Source organism: Cyrtonyx montezumae, unplaced genomic scaffold (genome assembly GCF_038088225.1).
Source record: "Cyrtonyx montezumae isolate F1298 unplaced genomic scaffold, pur_monq_1.0 scaffold_71, whole genome shotgun sequence".
In the NCBI taxonomy this organism is placed as follows: Eukaryota; Metazoa; Chordata; class Aves; order Galliformes; family Odontophoridae; genus Cyrtonyx; species Cyrtonyx montezumae.
This window is the reverse complement of record NW_027072080.1, coordinates 35,465-49,611: the sequence shown is the minus strand read 5'-3', so window position 1 is coordinate 49,611 and position 14,147 is coordinate 35,465. Positions and strand designations below refer to the sequence as shown.

At 44.4% G+C, this 14,147-nt stretch overlaps 1 protein-coding gene across 1 annotated transcript in view; it reads right to left on the bottom strand.

Annotated features, from left to right (window-relative positions):
* The window catches only part of LOC136058195 (E3 ubiquitin-protein ligase KCMF1-like), a 191,104-nt gene extending 180,321 nt beyond the window's left edge, over positions 1-10,783 (bottom strand). The window contains exon 1 of the mRNA XM_065751487.1: positions 10,618-10,783. Coding sequence (XP_065607559.1) covers positions 10,618-10,633 — 16 coding nt within the window. The 5' untranslated portion in view covers positions 10,634-10,783. The remainder of the gene's footprint in view (positions 1-10,617) is intronic.
* Between the last annotated feature and the right edge of the window lie 3,364 nt (positions 10,784-14,147).

The window sequence follows — 14,147 nt, the reverse complement described above, 5'->3', positions numbered from 1 at the left end:
CTGGGTAGAGAACTGGCTAGAGGGCCGTGCCCAGCGGGTACTGGTTAATGGAGTTATGTCCAGCTGGCATCGCGTTACGAGTGGTGTCCCCCAAGGGTCGGTATTGGAGCCCATCTTGTTTAATATCTTTATTGATGACCTAGATGAGGGAATTGAGTGTACCCTCAGTAAGTTTGCAGATGACACCAAGTTGGGAGGATGTGTCGATCTGCCTGAGGGTAGGGAGGCCCTTCAGAGGGATCTGGATAGGCTGAATAGCTGGGCTGAGCTCAATGGGATGAGGTTCAATAAGACCAAGTGCCGGGTCCTGCACTTTGGCCTCAATAACCCCATGCAATGCTATAGGCTTGGGGCAGAATGGCTTGAAGAATGTAGAGAGGAAAAGGACCTGGGGGTGTTGGTTGATGCTCGGCTTAACATGAGCCGGCAGTGTGACCAGGCGACCAAGAAGGCCAATGGCATCCTGGCCTATATTAGAAATAGTGTAGCCAGCAGGAGCAGGGAGGTGATCATCCCCCTGTACTCAGCTCTGGTGCGGCCGCACCTCAAGTACTGTGTTCAGTTTTGGGCCCCTCACTACAAGAAGGACATTGAGGCCCTGGAGCATATTCAGAGAAGGGCAACAAAACTGGTGAGGAGTCTGGAGCACAAGTCTTATGAGGAGCGGCTGAGGGAGCTGGGATTGTTTAGTCTGGAGAAAAGGAGGCTCAGAGGAGACCTTATTGCACTCTACCACTTCCTGAAGGGAGGTTGTGGTGAGGAGGGGGTGGGCCTCTTCTCCCTGATAAATAAAGACAGGACGAGAGGGAATGGCCACAAGTTGCGCCGGGGAAGATTTAGATTAGACCTGAGGAAACATTTTTTTCTCTGAAAGAGTGGTCAGGCACTGGAATGGCCTGCCTAGGGAGGCAGTTGAGGCACCATCCCTAGCGCTGTTCAAGAAGCATTTAGATGAGATCCTAAGGGATTTGATTTAGTAGCTTAGTGGGTAGGGATGGTGATAGGAAGATGGTTGGACTAGATGATCTTGTAGGTCCTTTCCAACCTAATGAATCTATGAATCTAAGATAACAGAGCAGATCCTCCTGAAGGCCCTACTAAGGCACATGGAAAATAAACACTAAGTGATTGGTAGTTACAAACATGTCTTCACCAAGAGCAAATCATGCCTGACAAACTTGGTGGTCCTTTACGATGGAATTACAGCATCAGTGGATAAAGGAAGAGCAACTGACATCATCTACATGGACTTGGGCAAAGTGTTTGACACTGTCCTGCATGACACCCTGGTTGCCAAAGTGGAGAAAAATGGATTTGATTGATAGACCACTTGCTGAATAAGGAATTGACTGGACAGTTGCATTCAAGAGAGTTGCAGTCAACAGTTCAATGTCCAAGTGGAGACTGGTGTTAAGTAGCATTCCTCAAGGGTCAGCATTAGGACCAGTGTTAATTCACATCGTTGTAGGAGATACAGTGGGATCAAGTGTACCCTCAGCAAGACTGCACACCACACCAAGCTGAGTAATGCAGTTGACATGCTAGAGGGTGTATGGGAACTGCCGAATCACAGCCTGAACCACTGATTGGTCACCTGAGGTGATCACTGAGTCAGCCACGGAGCACAGGTGGAGGTGATATACCTGTGTGATTGGAAGGGGTGGAGCCTGGCTCCACCTCTCCCAAACCCTATTTAAGGGCTGACCACCACCAGGAAAGGTTTTCTTCTTAGAGGTTCCTCTTATGTGGAGTCTATTATGAGCCTTTGTCATCTTTAAGGTAAGCCATTTTCCTTTTTGTATTTTTTGTGTACCATTTATATATGGATCTATTCTTATATACCATCATCTCTACTATTTTTTTGAGTATCATCTTTGAGATTACTCACATTACAGAGGAAAGGGATGCTGTCCAGAGGGACCTGCCCAGGCTTGAGAGGTGGGCCCATGCCAACCTCATGAAGTTCAACAAAACCAAGTGCAAGGTCTTGTACCTAGTCAGGTCAATCCCAAGCACAGATGCAGGTTGGTCAGAGAATGGCTTGAGAAAAGCCCTGAGGAGAAGGATTTGTTAGTGTCAATTGATGAAAGATTCAACATGAGCAAGCAGTGTGTGTTTGCAGTCCAGAAGGCCAACCATATCAAGAGCAGTGTGACCAGCAGGTCGAGGGAGATGATGCTCTTTTCTCGTGAGACCCCACCTGGAGTACTGCATCCAATTCTGGAGCCCCCAACACAAGATCATGGAGTAGTTGGAGCAGGCTCAGAGAAGGACCACAAAGATGTTCAGAGGTCTAGAGTACCTCCCCTATGAGAACAGGCTGAGAGAGCTGAGGCTTTTCAGCCTGGAGAAGGCTCCAAGGAGACCTTATAGCAGCCTTCCAGTACCTGAAGGGGGCCTATAGGAAAGCTAGGGAAGGACTACAAGGGCATGTAGAAACAGGATGAGGGGAAATGGTTTTTGTAGGGTTGCAAGGCAGGGCTGTGGGTTTCTGTGGCTGGCAGTGGCCTTGAGGAGAGCTTGCAGGAGGGAGGAACTCGGGTGCGATCAGGAGTTTCTGGTGTACGGGTATTGTGGGAATACAAAAAGTATATTTAGAGCTGCAGATGTGGAACAGGATAAACAGCATGAGAAAGGAAGGCTGAGAACCAAGGACACTTCCAGAAGAAGAGGAAAACAAGTTCAAGTAAGCTGTGTGATGGCAGGCCCTAATTGGAGGAAGAGTGCGTGGCTTGGGAAGATTCACAGCCCTGATTGGATCATCGCCTGTATGCATGGTTAAGGACTGTTTTGGGAAGTTACACTGTTGATATGTAAAGGCGGGTGGGAAAGTTACAAGAGAGAACTTGTGAAAGTATATAAGGGATGTTAAAATCTGTAATAAACGATTTGGATCGTTCGCATCTGAGTCCGTGCCCGAGACACTGCAGGGTATAAGAGGCTTTGTTGTGCAGCATTAAATTGGCACTCAGCACTTGACACTGTGTGTCTGACCCACTTGTTCCTGGACTGGGGATGTCCAGAATGGAGGGTATATAGAGCCTTAAGCTGTACTGTGTCTGGCCAACCAGTAGCAACAGTTTTAAACTGGAAAAGAGTAGATTTAGGCTAGATATTAGGAAGAAATTATTTACTGTGAGGGTGGTGAGACACTGGAACAGGTTACCCAGTAAGGTTGTGAATGCCCCTTCCCTGCAAGCATTCAAAGCTGGGCTAGATGGGAGTTTGAGCAACCTGGTCTAGAGAAAGGTGTCCCTGCCTATAGCAGGGGGGTTGGAACTAGATGATCTTAAAGGTCCCTTCCAACCTAAGCCATTCTATGATATGTTGATATTGTTTTTAACTGAAGTATGTGTGAAAATCCATCCTTTGAAAGTAAAAATCTGATTCACAAAAACAGTACAGAACTGTATTTTTAATCTGAGTCATCATTAAGGACAGTTGGGGAAAAAGCAAATGCACAGTTCTGTCAACACCAAATAAGCAATAGATCAACATATTTTAGAGGACAAATAAGAAATATAGGTTTATTAGCTTCACTATTACTGTGCCACACAATCCAAATAATAGTAGAAAATTTAATAATAAGAGAATTCACTTTTGTTTCTATAATACAAAAGAATCATATGCTATTTTCAATAAAATATTGATCTGCTTCTATGTGTCTAGAGACTGAAGACACATTATGACTTTTAATTTAGTGCATTTATTTTTGATTTGGGACAATGACTCCAAAATGTTTCCCTTAAAGTAGTCACTGTGGTTTCTGTGCTTCAACATTAACTCCTTTTAAAATGCTGAAGACAAGATCTCAAATTTAAGCAATTGATTAACTTGAACAAAAGGCAAACAAACACACCAATTTTGCTTAGTATACTGCTGAGTCATCTGAAGAAATACCTTCACGTAATTTGCACCTCCAATAGTTAACACCTTCTTTGAATACACACACAAAATGCATTTAAGATTGCAGCACACAGGCATGAGGCTTTCTCAAGTTTTCTTCTAGAAAGCACATGACAAACATAACTCTGCCTCCCCCACTGTTTTACAACATCAAGACAGCCCAGTCCTCTTGTCTAGGAAATTGGTAAATACATGATAGTCCATCAGTTCATTTCAGTTTTTAAGAAGGTGCCATTTGGGGGATGCCCTAGTCTATAGGGTAAATTTATCCATAGTACAATACTTCCATATTTCTAGTAGAACTTTAAACAATCTTATATTCACATGTTCTCTTTGCTATCCCTTTGCTATCCCATTCTGTCTCTTTGTATGGGAACTGTTGAATCAGGGCCTGAACCACTGATTGATCACCTGAGGCAAGTACTGAGTCAGCTGCAGGGGCACAGGTGAAGGTAATGTACCTGTGTGATGGGAAGGGGTGGAGTCTGGCTCCACCTCTCCCAGACTCCATTTAAGGGCTGACCACCAACAGGGAAGGATCTCTTGTTGGAGATTCCTCCTGTGTGGAGTCATTGGTGAGCCTCAACCATCATAAAAGGTGAGCCACCCTTCACTTAACAGTAGTCTGTGTACCATCTGTATAAAGCCATACATAAATATATCATCCCCTGTGATATCTCCTTTGAATTCCATCCTTTCAAATTATTTGCCCTACACTCTTACAGGAGATTGTAAACATTAATTGCTCTGCTTCCAGGTTCTGCCACACATGCCAGAGCAGTAATATTGCTTTGCAGAGTACTAATTCAGAAGCAGTTCAGCACCTTCTATCAGCCTCCTGACACTACCAACAGATGTTCAAAACATCTGTAATCCTGAATTTTCCTGTTGGGGGGAAGATAGCTAAGTTCCTATGCGCAGCAGCTATAATATTGACCACACAGTATATTTTACTAAAGCAGCTCAAACCTTTTCAAGTCAGAGCCTACAGACAAGTCTGCTTTTCTTCTGCACCATTTGCAAAGGCCTTAAAACTACCACAGGTATAAAATAAAAGTATTCCCAACCCTACTGCTTATTAGTAACTTCTCTAGTCTCCTTAACCTCTAAATTCTTTTTCACTTGAAGTATATAAACCTAATCCTTATTGCTCTCCACAACTTTCTGAGAGGAAATGGGGAGGGAGGTACTGATCTCTTCTCCCTAGTAATCAATGATAGGATGCGTGGGAATGACACAAAGCTGAGCCAGGAAAGGTCCAGACTAGACATTAGAAAAACTTTCTTTACTGTGATGGTGGTCGAACACTGGAATAGGCTTCATAGCAAGGTAGTTGATTTTCCATGCCTATCAGTGTTCAAGGAGCATTTGGATAACATCCTTAATAACTTGCTTTAACTTTTTGTTAACTGTGAACAGATCAAGCAGTTGGACTAAAAGATCTTTAAAAGGTCCCTTCCAACTATTCTATTCTAATAATTCAGAAGTATTGCTTCCATTTTAACTGGAAGAAACTAAATAATCATAGACTTTTGTAACTGCATTATGGAGAAAAAAAGAGAAGAAAAAGAAAGCAGGCAACAACTTCTTGTAGTCTGGAGAGGTTTCACACACCATCTCCCACAGTATTCTCCTAGATTCTGTGATAATCTGTCAGCCCATGGCTCAGACAAATACACATTTAACTGGGTAAAAAAAACTGTCTGGACAGGCAAACCCAGAGTGTGGTGGTAAATGGAGTTCAATCCATCTGACAACCAGTCATTAGTGGTGTTCTTCAGGGGTCAGTATTGGGGCTGGCCCTGTTTAGTATCTTTATTGATGAGAGGATTGAATGCACCCTCAGTAAGTTTGCAGATGATACCAATTTGGGAGGAAATGTTCATCTGCCTGAGAGTAGGAAGTCCCTACAGAGGGATCTGGATAGGCTGGATTAATGAGATGCCTCAGCTCATTATCTTCATCAATGACATAGATGATGGAATCAAGTGCACCCTCAGCAAGTTTGTGGATGACGCCAAGCTGAGTGGTGCAGTCGATACACTGGAAGGAAGCCATCCAGAGGGACCAGGACAGGCTGGAGAAGTGGGCCCATGAAAACCTAATGAGGTTCAACAAGGCCAAGTGCAAGGTGCTGCACTTGGGCCAGGGCAATCCCAGGTATTTATTATACAGACAGGGGGAAGGACTCCTGGAGAGCAGCCCTGCAGAAAAGGACTTGGGGGTCCTGGTGGATGAGAAGCTGGATATGAGTCAGCAGTGCAAGCTTGCAGCCTGGAGAGCCAACTACACCTTGGACTACATTAAATAAAGGGTGGCCAGCAGGGAGAGGGGGGTGATTGTCCCCCTTGTGAGCTCTTGTGAGGCCCCATCTGGAGTACTGCATCCAGGCCTGGGGCCCCAGCACAAGAAAGACGCAGAGCTCTTGGAATGGGTCCAGAGGAGGGCCACTAAAATAATCAGAGAGCTGGAACACCTCTCCTATGAGGAAAGGTTGAGGGATCTGGGCTTGTTTAGCTTGGAGAAAAGAAGGCTTTGGGGAGACCTCATTGTGGACTTTCAATACTTGAAGGGAGTGTATAAACAGGAGGGTGAACTACTGTTTACACAGGTTGATAGTGATAGGACAAGGGGGAATGGTTTTAAACTAAGACAGGAGATTTAGGTTAGATATTAGGAGGAAGCTTTTCCACTCAGAGGATGGTGATGCACTGGAACAGGTTGCCTGGAGAGATTATGGATGCCCCATCCCTGGAGGCATTCAAGGCAAGGTTGGATGTGGCTCTGAGCTGCCTGCTCTAGTGGTTGGTGATTCTGCCCACGGCAGAGGGGTTGAAACTAGATGATCTTTAAGGTCCTTTTCAACCCAGGCCATTCTATGATTCTGTAAATAGTAACTTATAGAGTAGCATTCTCTATAGCTTACTTTTGCAAAGCTTTGATGTCCTTAAAGAACAGCTTGAATTTTTCTAATTCATACCTTTTAATAGTCAAATTTACAAAGTCCTTGCAGCTAGACAACAGATTCATTCAGAGATTTAGTTCTAACAATCATAGAAGTCCAGCTCAGAAAAGCTTATCTATACTGAGATGCCCAGTAATTTGAAGATTTGCATACAAGCAAAACTTTTTCTGAAATACAACCAACACAGACATAAATTAGGCAATAAACCTGTAGCCAATAAAACTGAACACTATTTTCTGTCAACCCCCCCTTCTTAGACTCAACTTTGTTCCTACATTCCCAGACATTTTCTCTCTGGGAATGTTCAGCCTGGAGAAGAGATGGATCTGGGGAGATCTGATAGCAGTTTTGCAGTATCTAAAGGGGGGCTATAAGAATGAAGGGGACAGATTCTTAAACAGGATCTGCTGTGACAGGACAAGGGGAAATAGTTTTGAAGTAAAAGAGGAGATTTAGGATATAAGGAAGAATTTATTTATATATATATATATATATATATATATATATATATATTTATATTTTTTTTTACGTTAAGGGTGGTGAGGCACTGCAATAGGTTGCCCAGAGATGTGGTAGAAGCCCAGTCCCTGGAGACATTCAAGGTCAGGCTGGACCTGCTCTGGGCAACCTGATCTAGCTGTAGATGTTCCTGTTCATTGCAGGGGAGTTGGACTAGATGACCTTTAAGGGTCCCTTCCAACTCAAACAATCCTATGATCTCTATTGCTGAGTGCCACAAGGGGAACATGTTATAAACTAACCAGAGTCCCCTATTCCAACTACTCCTCACACTTCTCCCCTTCTCCTGCAAAACCTCTAAGTAGGCAACAGTTCACATCAGGAGCCAGCTCCAGTGAGGATTTCTCCACACACTGTAAGGAAATATCCCTGCTCCTGCACAGTCCCCATTCAGTGGGACTTCAGAGCCCTGAGACACGTGAATTCCAAATTGTCTATCATTTATCTTGTCAAATACATCCTTCTCCATCACAACACTAATTCTGGCAAGAAATAGATAACTGAATCAACCCTTATTTGTAACTTCAAGAACAAGACATTTTTGCAAGAACAGGCAGCAGAGATACAATTTACTAATACGATTGAAGCTCACTTTTTCTCCTATACCTTATCTTTCTAAAAATGACTTCCATCAACTTGCAGCCATAGATCCTATGTCAAGGTAACTCATTCTAACCCTGTAACTAATTTAAAATTAACACGTTTATTTTTAAATAAGGAATAAAAGAAAATCATAAAGAAAACTCAAATCACTTTCCTATAAAAATATGTCCAAGTATAACTGCTGGTGTAGCTTTATCTCATCAGTTTTGATAGGCTTTCTTTTAATATATTTAAAGGTGTTTATGACAACAAAACATCAGAAAAACCACACATCAGCATATTAGAGGATAACTATTTCCATTTCTAAATAAAACATGCTTCCCATTATTTCCATACTTTGTTTTTTGCTGAATATAAAGACAGAATATATATTTCCTCCTTTCCCTACAGATAAAACCTAATATCAACTAGGGGAAAAAACAATAATTAAAAAAAAAATCTCAAAAATTCAAGGGGTGTTCTGAAAGTAGTGCCTCCTATTTTATTATGTTGGCCTATGATTTCAGAGGCAGATGTTGGTGGTATGGCAGTAGAGATAGAACCCTCCCAATAATATTTCATTACATTTTGTTGCTGTGAAAGACGTAGCAGAGGTGCAGCCTGACAAAATAGTGTCTGACATCGAAGTGCATATGAAGCAAATGTGTATAATCAAATTCCTCCATGTGAAAAAATGTCACCTACTGACATACATTGACACTTGCTGAACGTTGATGAAGACCAAACAGTGGATGTTAGCACAGTGAGGCAGTGGATGACGTGTTTCAGCAGTGATAACAGCAATGTGAAAGACAAGCCAGATTCCAGACAGCCATGCACAGCTGTCAAAACAGAAAATGAAAACTGTCTCAATCAGTTCATCTCCAAGACTGAAATATTTTTAACAAGTATTACCATTTAACAGTGTTTCAGATTTTCATAAGAGTTAACAATGAACAATCAGAGAACACACCACTTCTGTAGCTTGATTCATAACAATCTAACAAGTCTGCATCATACTACAATACTTTAAGTTGCATACCACTGATATCTATCAGAACAGCAATTTACAAAGTACTTTCTTCAATAAAATCACACCAAAAAACTTAACTACAGAAGTGTTAGCAGATTTAGGCAAAATTGGTCTTCAATATACGAACACTCACACTAACCAAGTACAAAGATCCATCGTGCTCTATTTTGGCATCAAGCTACCAATCCTCTATCTAGAAATCATCACTAACATAATCCTTCTACCATGCTGCTTCCAAAACATTAAGATTAAGGATGCCTCCATTCCTTTTAAAAGGATTATTTTCGTAGCTCTAAAGATAATCTAAATAATTTATGGAGACAGGTATTAAATTTAGTTCCTAACACAGGGAAAAAAAAATAACCTTTCAAGAAACAAGGTAGATTTTTTACTAGTCCAACTACCTGTAAGAAGAGATGAACCAAACAAACAAAACACCAAGGCTTTTCTTAAAAAACACAAGTATTATACACAGATCTTCTCTACAGAAATTCTCTTCCTCACTTTCAATTTTCCCTCCGTGCTTCTCATGGCTTTTTTTTTTCCTCCTTCCAAGGAATCAACTATCCACAATAACAAGAGCAAACAAAAATATATATGCAATGAACTCTCTTAATGTTACAAGAGCTGCTACTATACTACTATCAGCATGTATCTTCTTTTAAAATACAAAAGATTACTTCTCAACCTGCCAAAGCTATCAAAATACACCTAAACAAGGCCTTGAGAATTGTACAAATTCTTGTTCTCCCAATACTGCAGCCAATTGAATGCATGAGTTTTATCCACCTGCCGTGTAACCTGTACTAAAGCAGACCTCAACACAATCTACTTCCCCTAAACGCCATGCCATCTTCTTTCTACCACCTCCCCTCAAGCACTACCCTCGCATCTCATGCACCACAGTCCCTTCTCCACTTCCCTACCCTAAGAAATTTGGAGATACTTTCCTCACAAAGAGCATATCATGCCAAGCCTGCCTCCTCATTCCCTCCTGCGCCCCTTATCCCTTCACACTGTGATATTCACAACTCACAGGATGTCAGTAAGACACCTCAACACACACCTCCCACTCTCATACACCTTGAACTTTCCTCCTCCCCTCCCAAAAACAAATTCCCTTAGAGACATCCTTCAAACAGTGCAGTAAGAGAAGTGAAAATAAACAGTTCTCCTGTTTCTTCTCCTTTATTTTCTTCCTCGGACACACTTCTCGTCCAGACAGAGGCAAGGTCCAAACCACAAACTAGTGACAGAGAACAGAGGCCTGCCCCAAGCTGCAGCAAGCTCCTCAACCTCAGTGAGCACAGATCCAGCGTGTACCCTTATTGGCGACAGAAAAAGGACTCGGGGCCTACCCGTAACGGATAGGGCCACCGCCTCTCCTCCCATGACACTGCAAAGTGGGGCCTGGTCGTCGCCTTCCTCCTCCCACCACGGCCACTTTCCGCGACCGACTCCACAGGCCCCGCGCTGTGACGGCGGCGCCGCCATGTTAACCGACCTCACACGGCAACATACCAAACCCTAACGCCGTGCGGAGTTCAAGGATACCTCTTTTTTTCTTCTCCTTTTTCCCCGCCGCCGCCACCCCCACCCTTGGATCTCTCACCTTCATGTCGGGACATCCTAGTTTTGAGGCTGCAGCCCAGGCCTATCCCTAGGCTCCCACAGGAATGTTCAGGCGCCGCTCCAGCTTAGGTCCCTCCGTCTTACACGCTGAGCTCCTGTCGCGAAGCAACTAAACAATTGAAATGAGAAAGAAGGCAAAGAGGCGACTGTTGCGACAGCCCCAGCCTGCTTCACTGTAGCTCCCTCCCTCGGAGGGGGGTGGGGGGGGGAAGGAGGAGGTGAAAGGGGTGGATCTACCAACAACGATTTTTCAGGCACCGCGATACAGTGAATCTTAGGCCCCCGCCGGATCCTAGCTATGCCTTCCTCTTCCGCCGCTGTAATCCACACACCCCTTCGTTTTTCTTCCCGAGTCCCTACTTCGGTTTCCTCTTCCATTGCTACAGCAAGAACAGACTCCTTGTACTCTTCAGCTCTTTCCCGTCCTAAGCTCTTCCAGTTCATTTTCGAATTCTTTTTCTCTTTTTTTGTTTTTATTCGTTCCTTCTCTGCTCAATAGCTGCTGCCTATTCCATGCAGGAAGGAAAAGGAAATGCACAGACAATAGAAATGAGGATTGACACCATTCAACATGAAGAAAAAACATAGGGTTCACCATAACCTACACGTCCTGCGTGGGATTCTCATTTTGCTCTTACAAACTAGGAAAGACTGCTGTTTCCAGGCATTCATCTGAGACACAGCCTCTTCCACTGCCTCTGGAAGCCGCTGCCCACGTGACACGGGAGAAGGGCTGACTCTCTCCACTCACTCCTGTTGTAGAACCTGCTTCTGTAGTTATGGGGTTGTTTCTTTGTGCTTGCATGGAGACTCCGTCTTTGTCCCCTGATAAAGATGCTAGAGAGCAAAGAGTAGTTGCAACGGAAAAGTTCATAGTACTTTCCATTGCCTCTCCTTCTAAACGTGGCTTGCAAAACTCTCTCTGTAATAGGAGAGGTGCAGAAAGTGCTGAATGTGATAAATGTCCTGATGTTTCCTGTCTCATCCTAATTGTCTGACTCCTGCAATGTTTGGGGATATTCAGGTAGCTTCTAAATCAGTCAAGAAAGGGAAATGTCAGCTTGCCTGCAATGGGTGCAATACTGTCCAAGCATGGGTTTTACCTAGTATTAAAAAGTCACAGTGTTTGTCCTTAGGTAGCAAAGTGCTGAGTTGAAGACCCTGTAGCCACAGTAACTTAGACTGATTTGTCATGCATGAATTAAGCCACATTAGGGGGATATTACCATATTTTTCTGTGCATCTTGTTATTGGCTTTCCCACTTTTGCAAAAAGATGTTGGTTTAAGAGAAAAAGTTGTAAAGAGGAGGAGGGGGAAAGAGGAGGGGGAAAGGGAGGAGGGAGATGGACAAAAGCAGGTGGAAGGGAAGACTGGATTAGATGGGGGAGGGGTGGGAGGAAGAACGAAGGAGGGTGGGAAAAGGATTGGAGAGAGAAAAGAAGGATGAGTGGGAAGGGTAAGAGGGAGATGGGGAAAATGGGGAGGAGTTGAGTGAGGAAAACAGATGAAAGGGGGAGAGGGAAGAGGAGAGTAGGGAAGAGTAGGGGGAGGGAGAAGGAGGCAAGAAGAAGGGCTAGAAAGGAAGAGGGGAGAGTAGGGGAAGGGATAAAGGAATAGGGGATTTAGGGAAAGGGGGAAGGCAAAAGAGAAGGGGTTAAGGGGGAATAGAGAAAGAAGGGAATTAGTAGGAAGGGGGTTTGGATATACAATAGAAGAGGTGAAAGTGGGGGGGAGGGGAGATAGTGGATTTGGGATTAAAGAGGTGAGTGGGGATGTTTTGCACCAGGAGGTGCAGGTTTATGATTACCTGAAAAAAAAAGCACTTTAATTCTGTAATGTATCATATAAAATACTATTTATTAGAGACAGCACTTCAAAGAAAATCATTTTATGCCCCTTCAGAAACTAGGAACCCTGAGTTGTGCAGCACTGAATAGGCCTCTGATTAGGGTGCAGAATGCCATGCAGACCCCATCTGTAAAAAGGGTTTATCCCATATTGGTCTTTGGCCTATTATAGAGTTTTCTTACAAGAAAACAACTCTATTTGTTCATAGGTTCATAAGGTTGGAAAGGACCTACAAGATCATCTAGTCCAACCATCCTCCTATCACTATCCCTACCCAACTACTAAATCAAATCCCTTAGCAACTCATCTAAACGCTTCTTGAACAGCACTAGGGATGGTGCCTCAACCACCTCCCTAGGCAGGCCATTCCAGTGCCTGACCACTCTTTCAGAGAAAAAAACGTTTCCTCAGGTCTAATCTAAATCTTCCCCGGCGCAACTTGTGGCCATTCCCTCTCGTCCTGTCTTTATTTATCAGGGAGAAGAGGCCCACCCCCTCCTCACCACAACCCCCCTTCAGGAAGTGGTAGAGTGCAATAAGGTCTCCTCTGAGCCTCCTTTTCTCCAGACTAAACAATCCCAGCTCCCTCAGCCGCTCCTCATAAGACTTGTGCTCCAGACTCCTCACCAGTTTTGTTGCCCTTCTCTGAACATGCTCCAGGGCCTCAATGTCCTTGTAGTGAGGGGCCCAAAACTGAACACAGTACTCAAGGTGCGGCCGTACCAGAGCTGAGTACAGGGGGATGATCACCTCCCTGCTCCTGCTGGCTACACTATTTCTAATACAGGCCAGGATGCTGTTGGCCTTCTTGGCCACCTGGGCACACTGCCGGCTCATGTTGAGCCGAGCATCAACCAACACCCCCAGGTCCTTTTCCTCTCTACATTCTTCAAGCCATTCTGCCCCAAGCCTATAGCATTGCATGGGGTTATTGTGGCCAAAGTGCAGGACCCGGCACTTGGTCTTATTGAACCTCATCCCATTGAGCTCAGCCCAGCTGTTCAGCCTATCCAAATCCCTCTGAAGGGCCTTCCTACCCTGAGGCAGATCGACACATCCTCCCAACTTTGTGTCATCTGCAAACTTACTGAGGGTACACTCAATTCCCTCGTCTAGGTCATCAATAAAGATATTAAACAAGATGGGCCCCAATACCGACCCTTGGGGGACACCACTCGTAACGCGATGCCAGCTGGACATAACTCCATTAACCAGTACCCTGCTGGGCACGGCCCTCTAGCCAGTTCTCTACCCAGAGAAGAGTGAACCTGTCCACAACACGGGCTGCCAGTTTCCCCAGGAGAATACTGTGGGAGACCGTGTCAAAGGCCTTACTGAAGTCCAGGTAGACTACATCAACATCCTTTCCCTCATCTACCAGTCTGGTCACCCAGTCATAGAAGGAGATGAGGTTGGACAAGCACGACCTGCCCTTTGTGAACCTGTGCTGGCTGGGTCTGATCCCCTGGTTGCCATGGACGTGCCGTGTGATCTCCCTCAAGATCATCTGCTCCATAACTTTCCCTGATACCGAGGTCAGGCTGACAGGCCTGTAGTTTCCCGGGTCTTCCTTACGGCCTTTCTTGTAGATGGGAGTCACATCAGCAAGCCTCCAATCTTGTGGGACCTCTCCAGATAACCAGGAATGCTGATAGATGGCA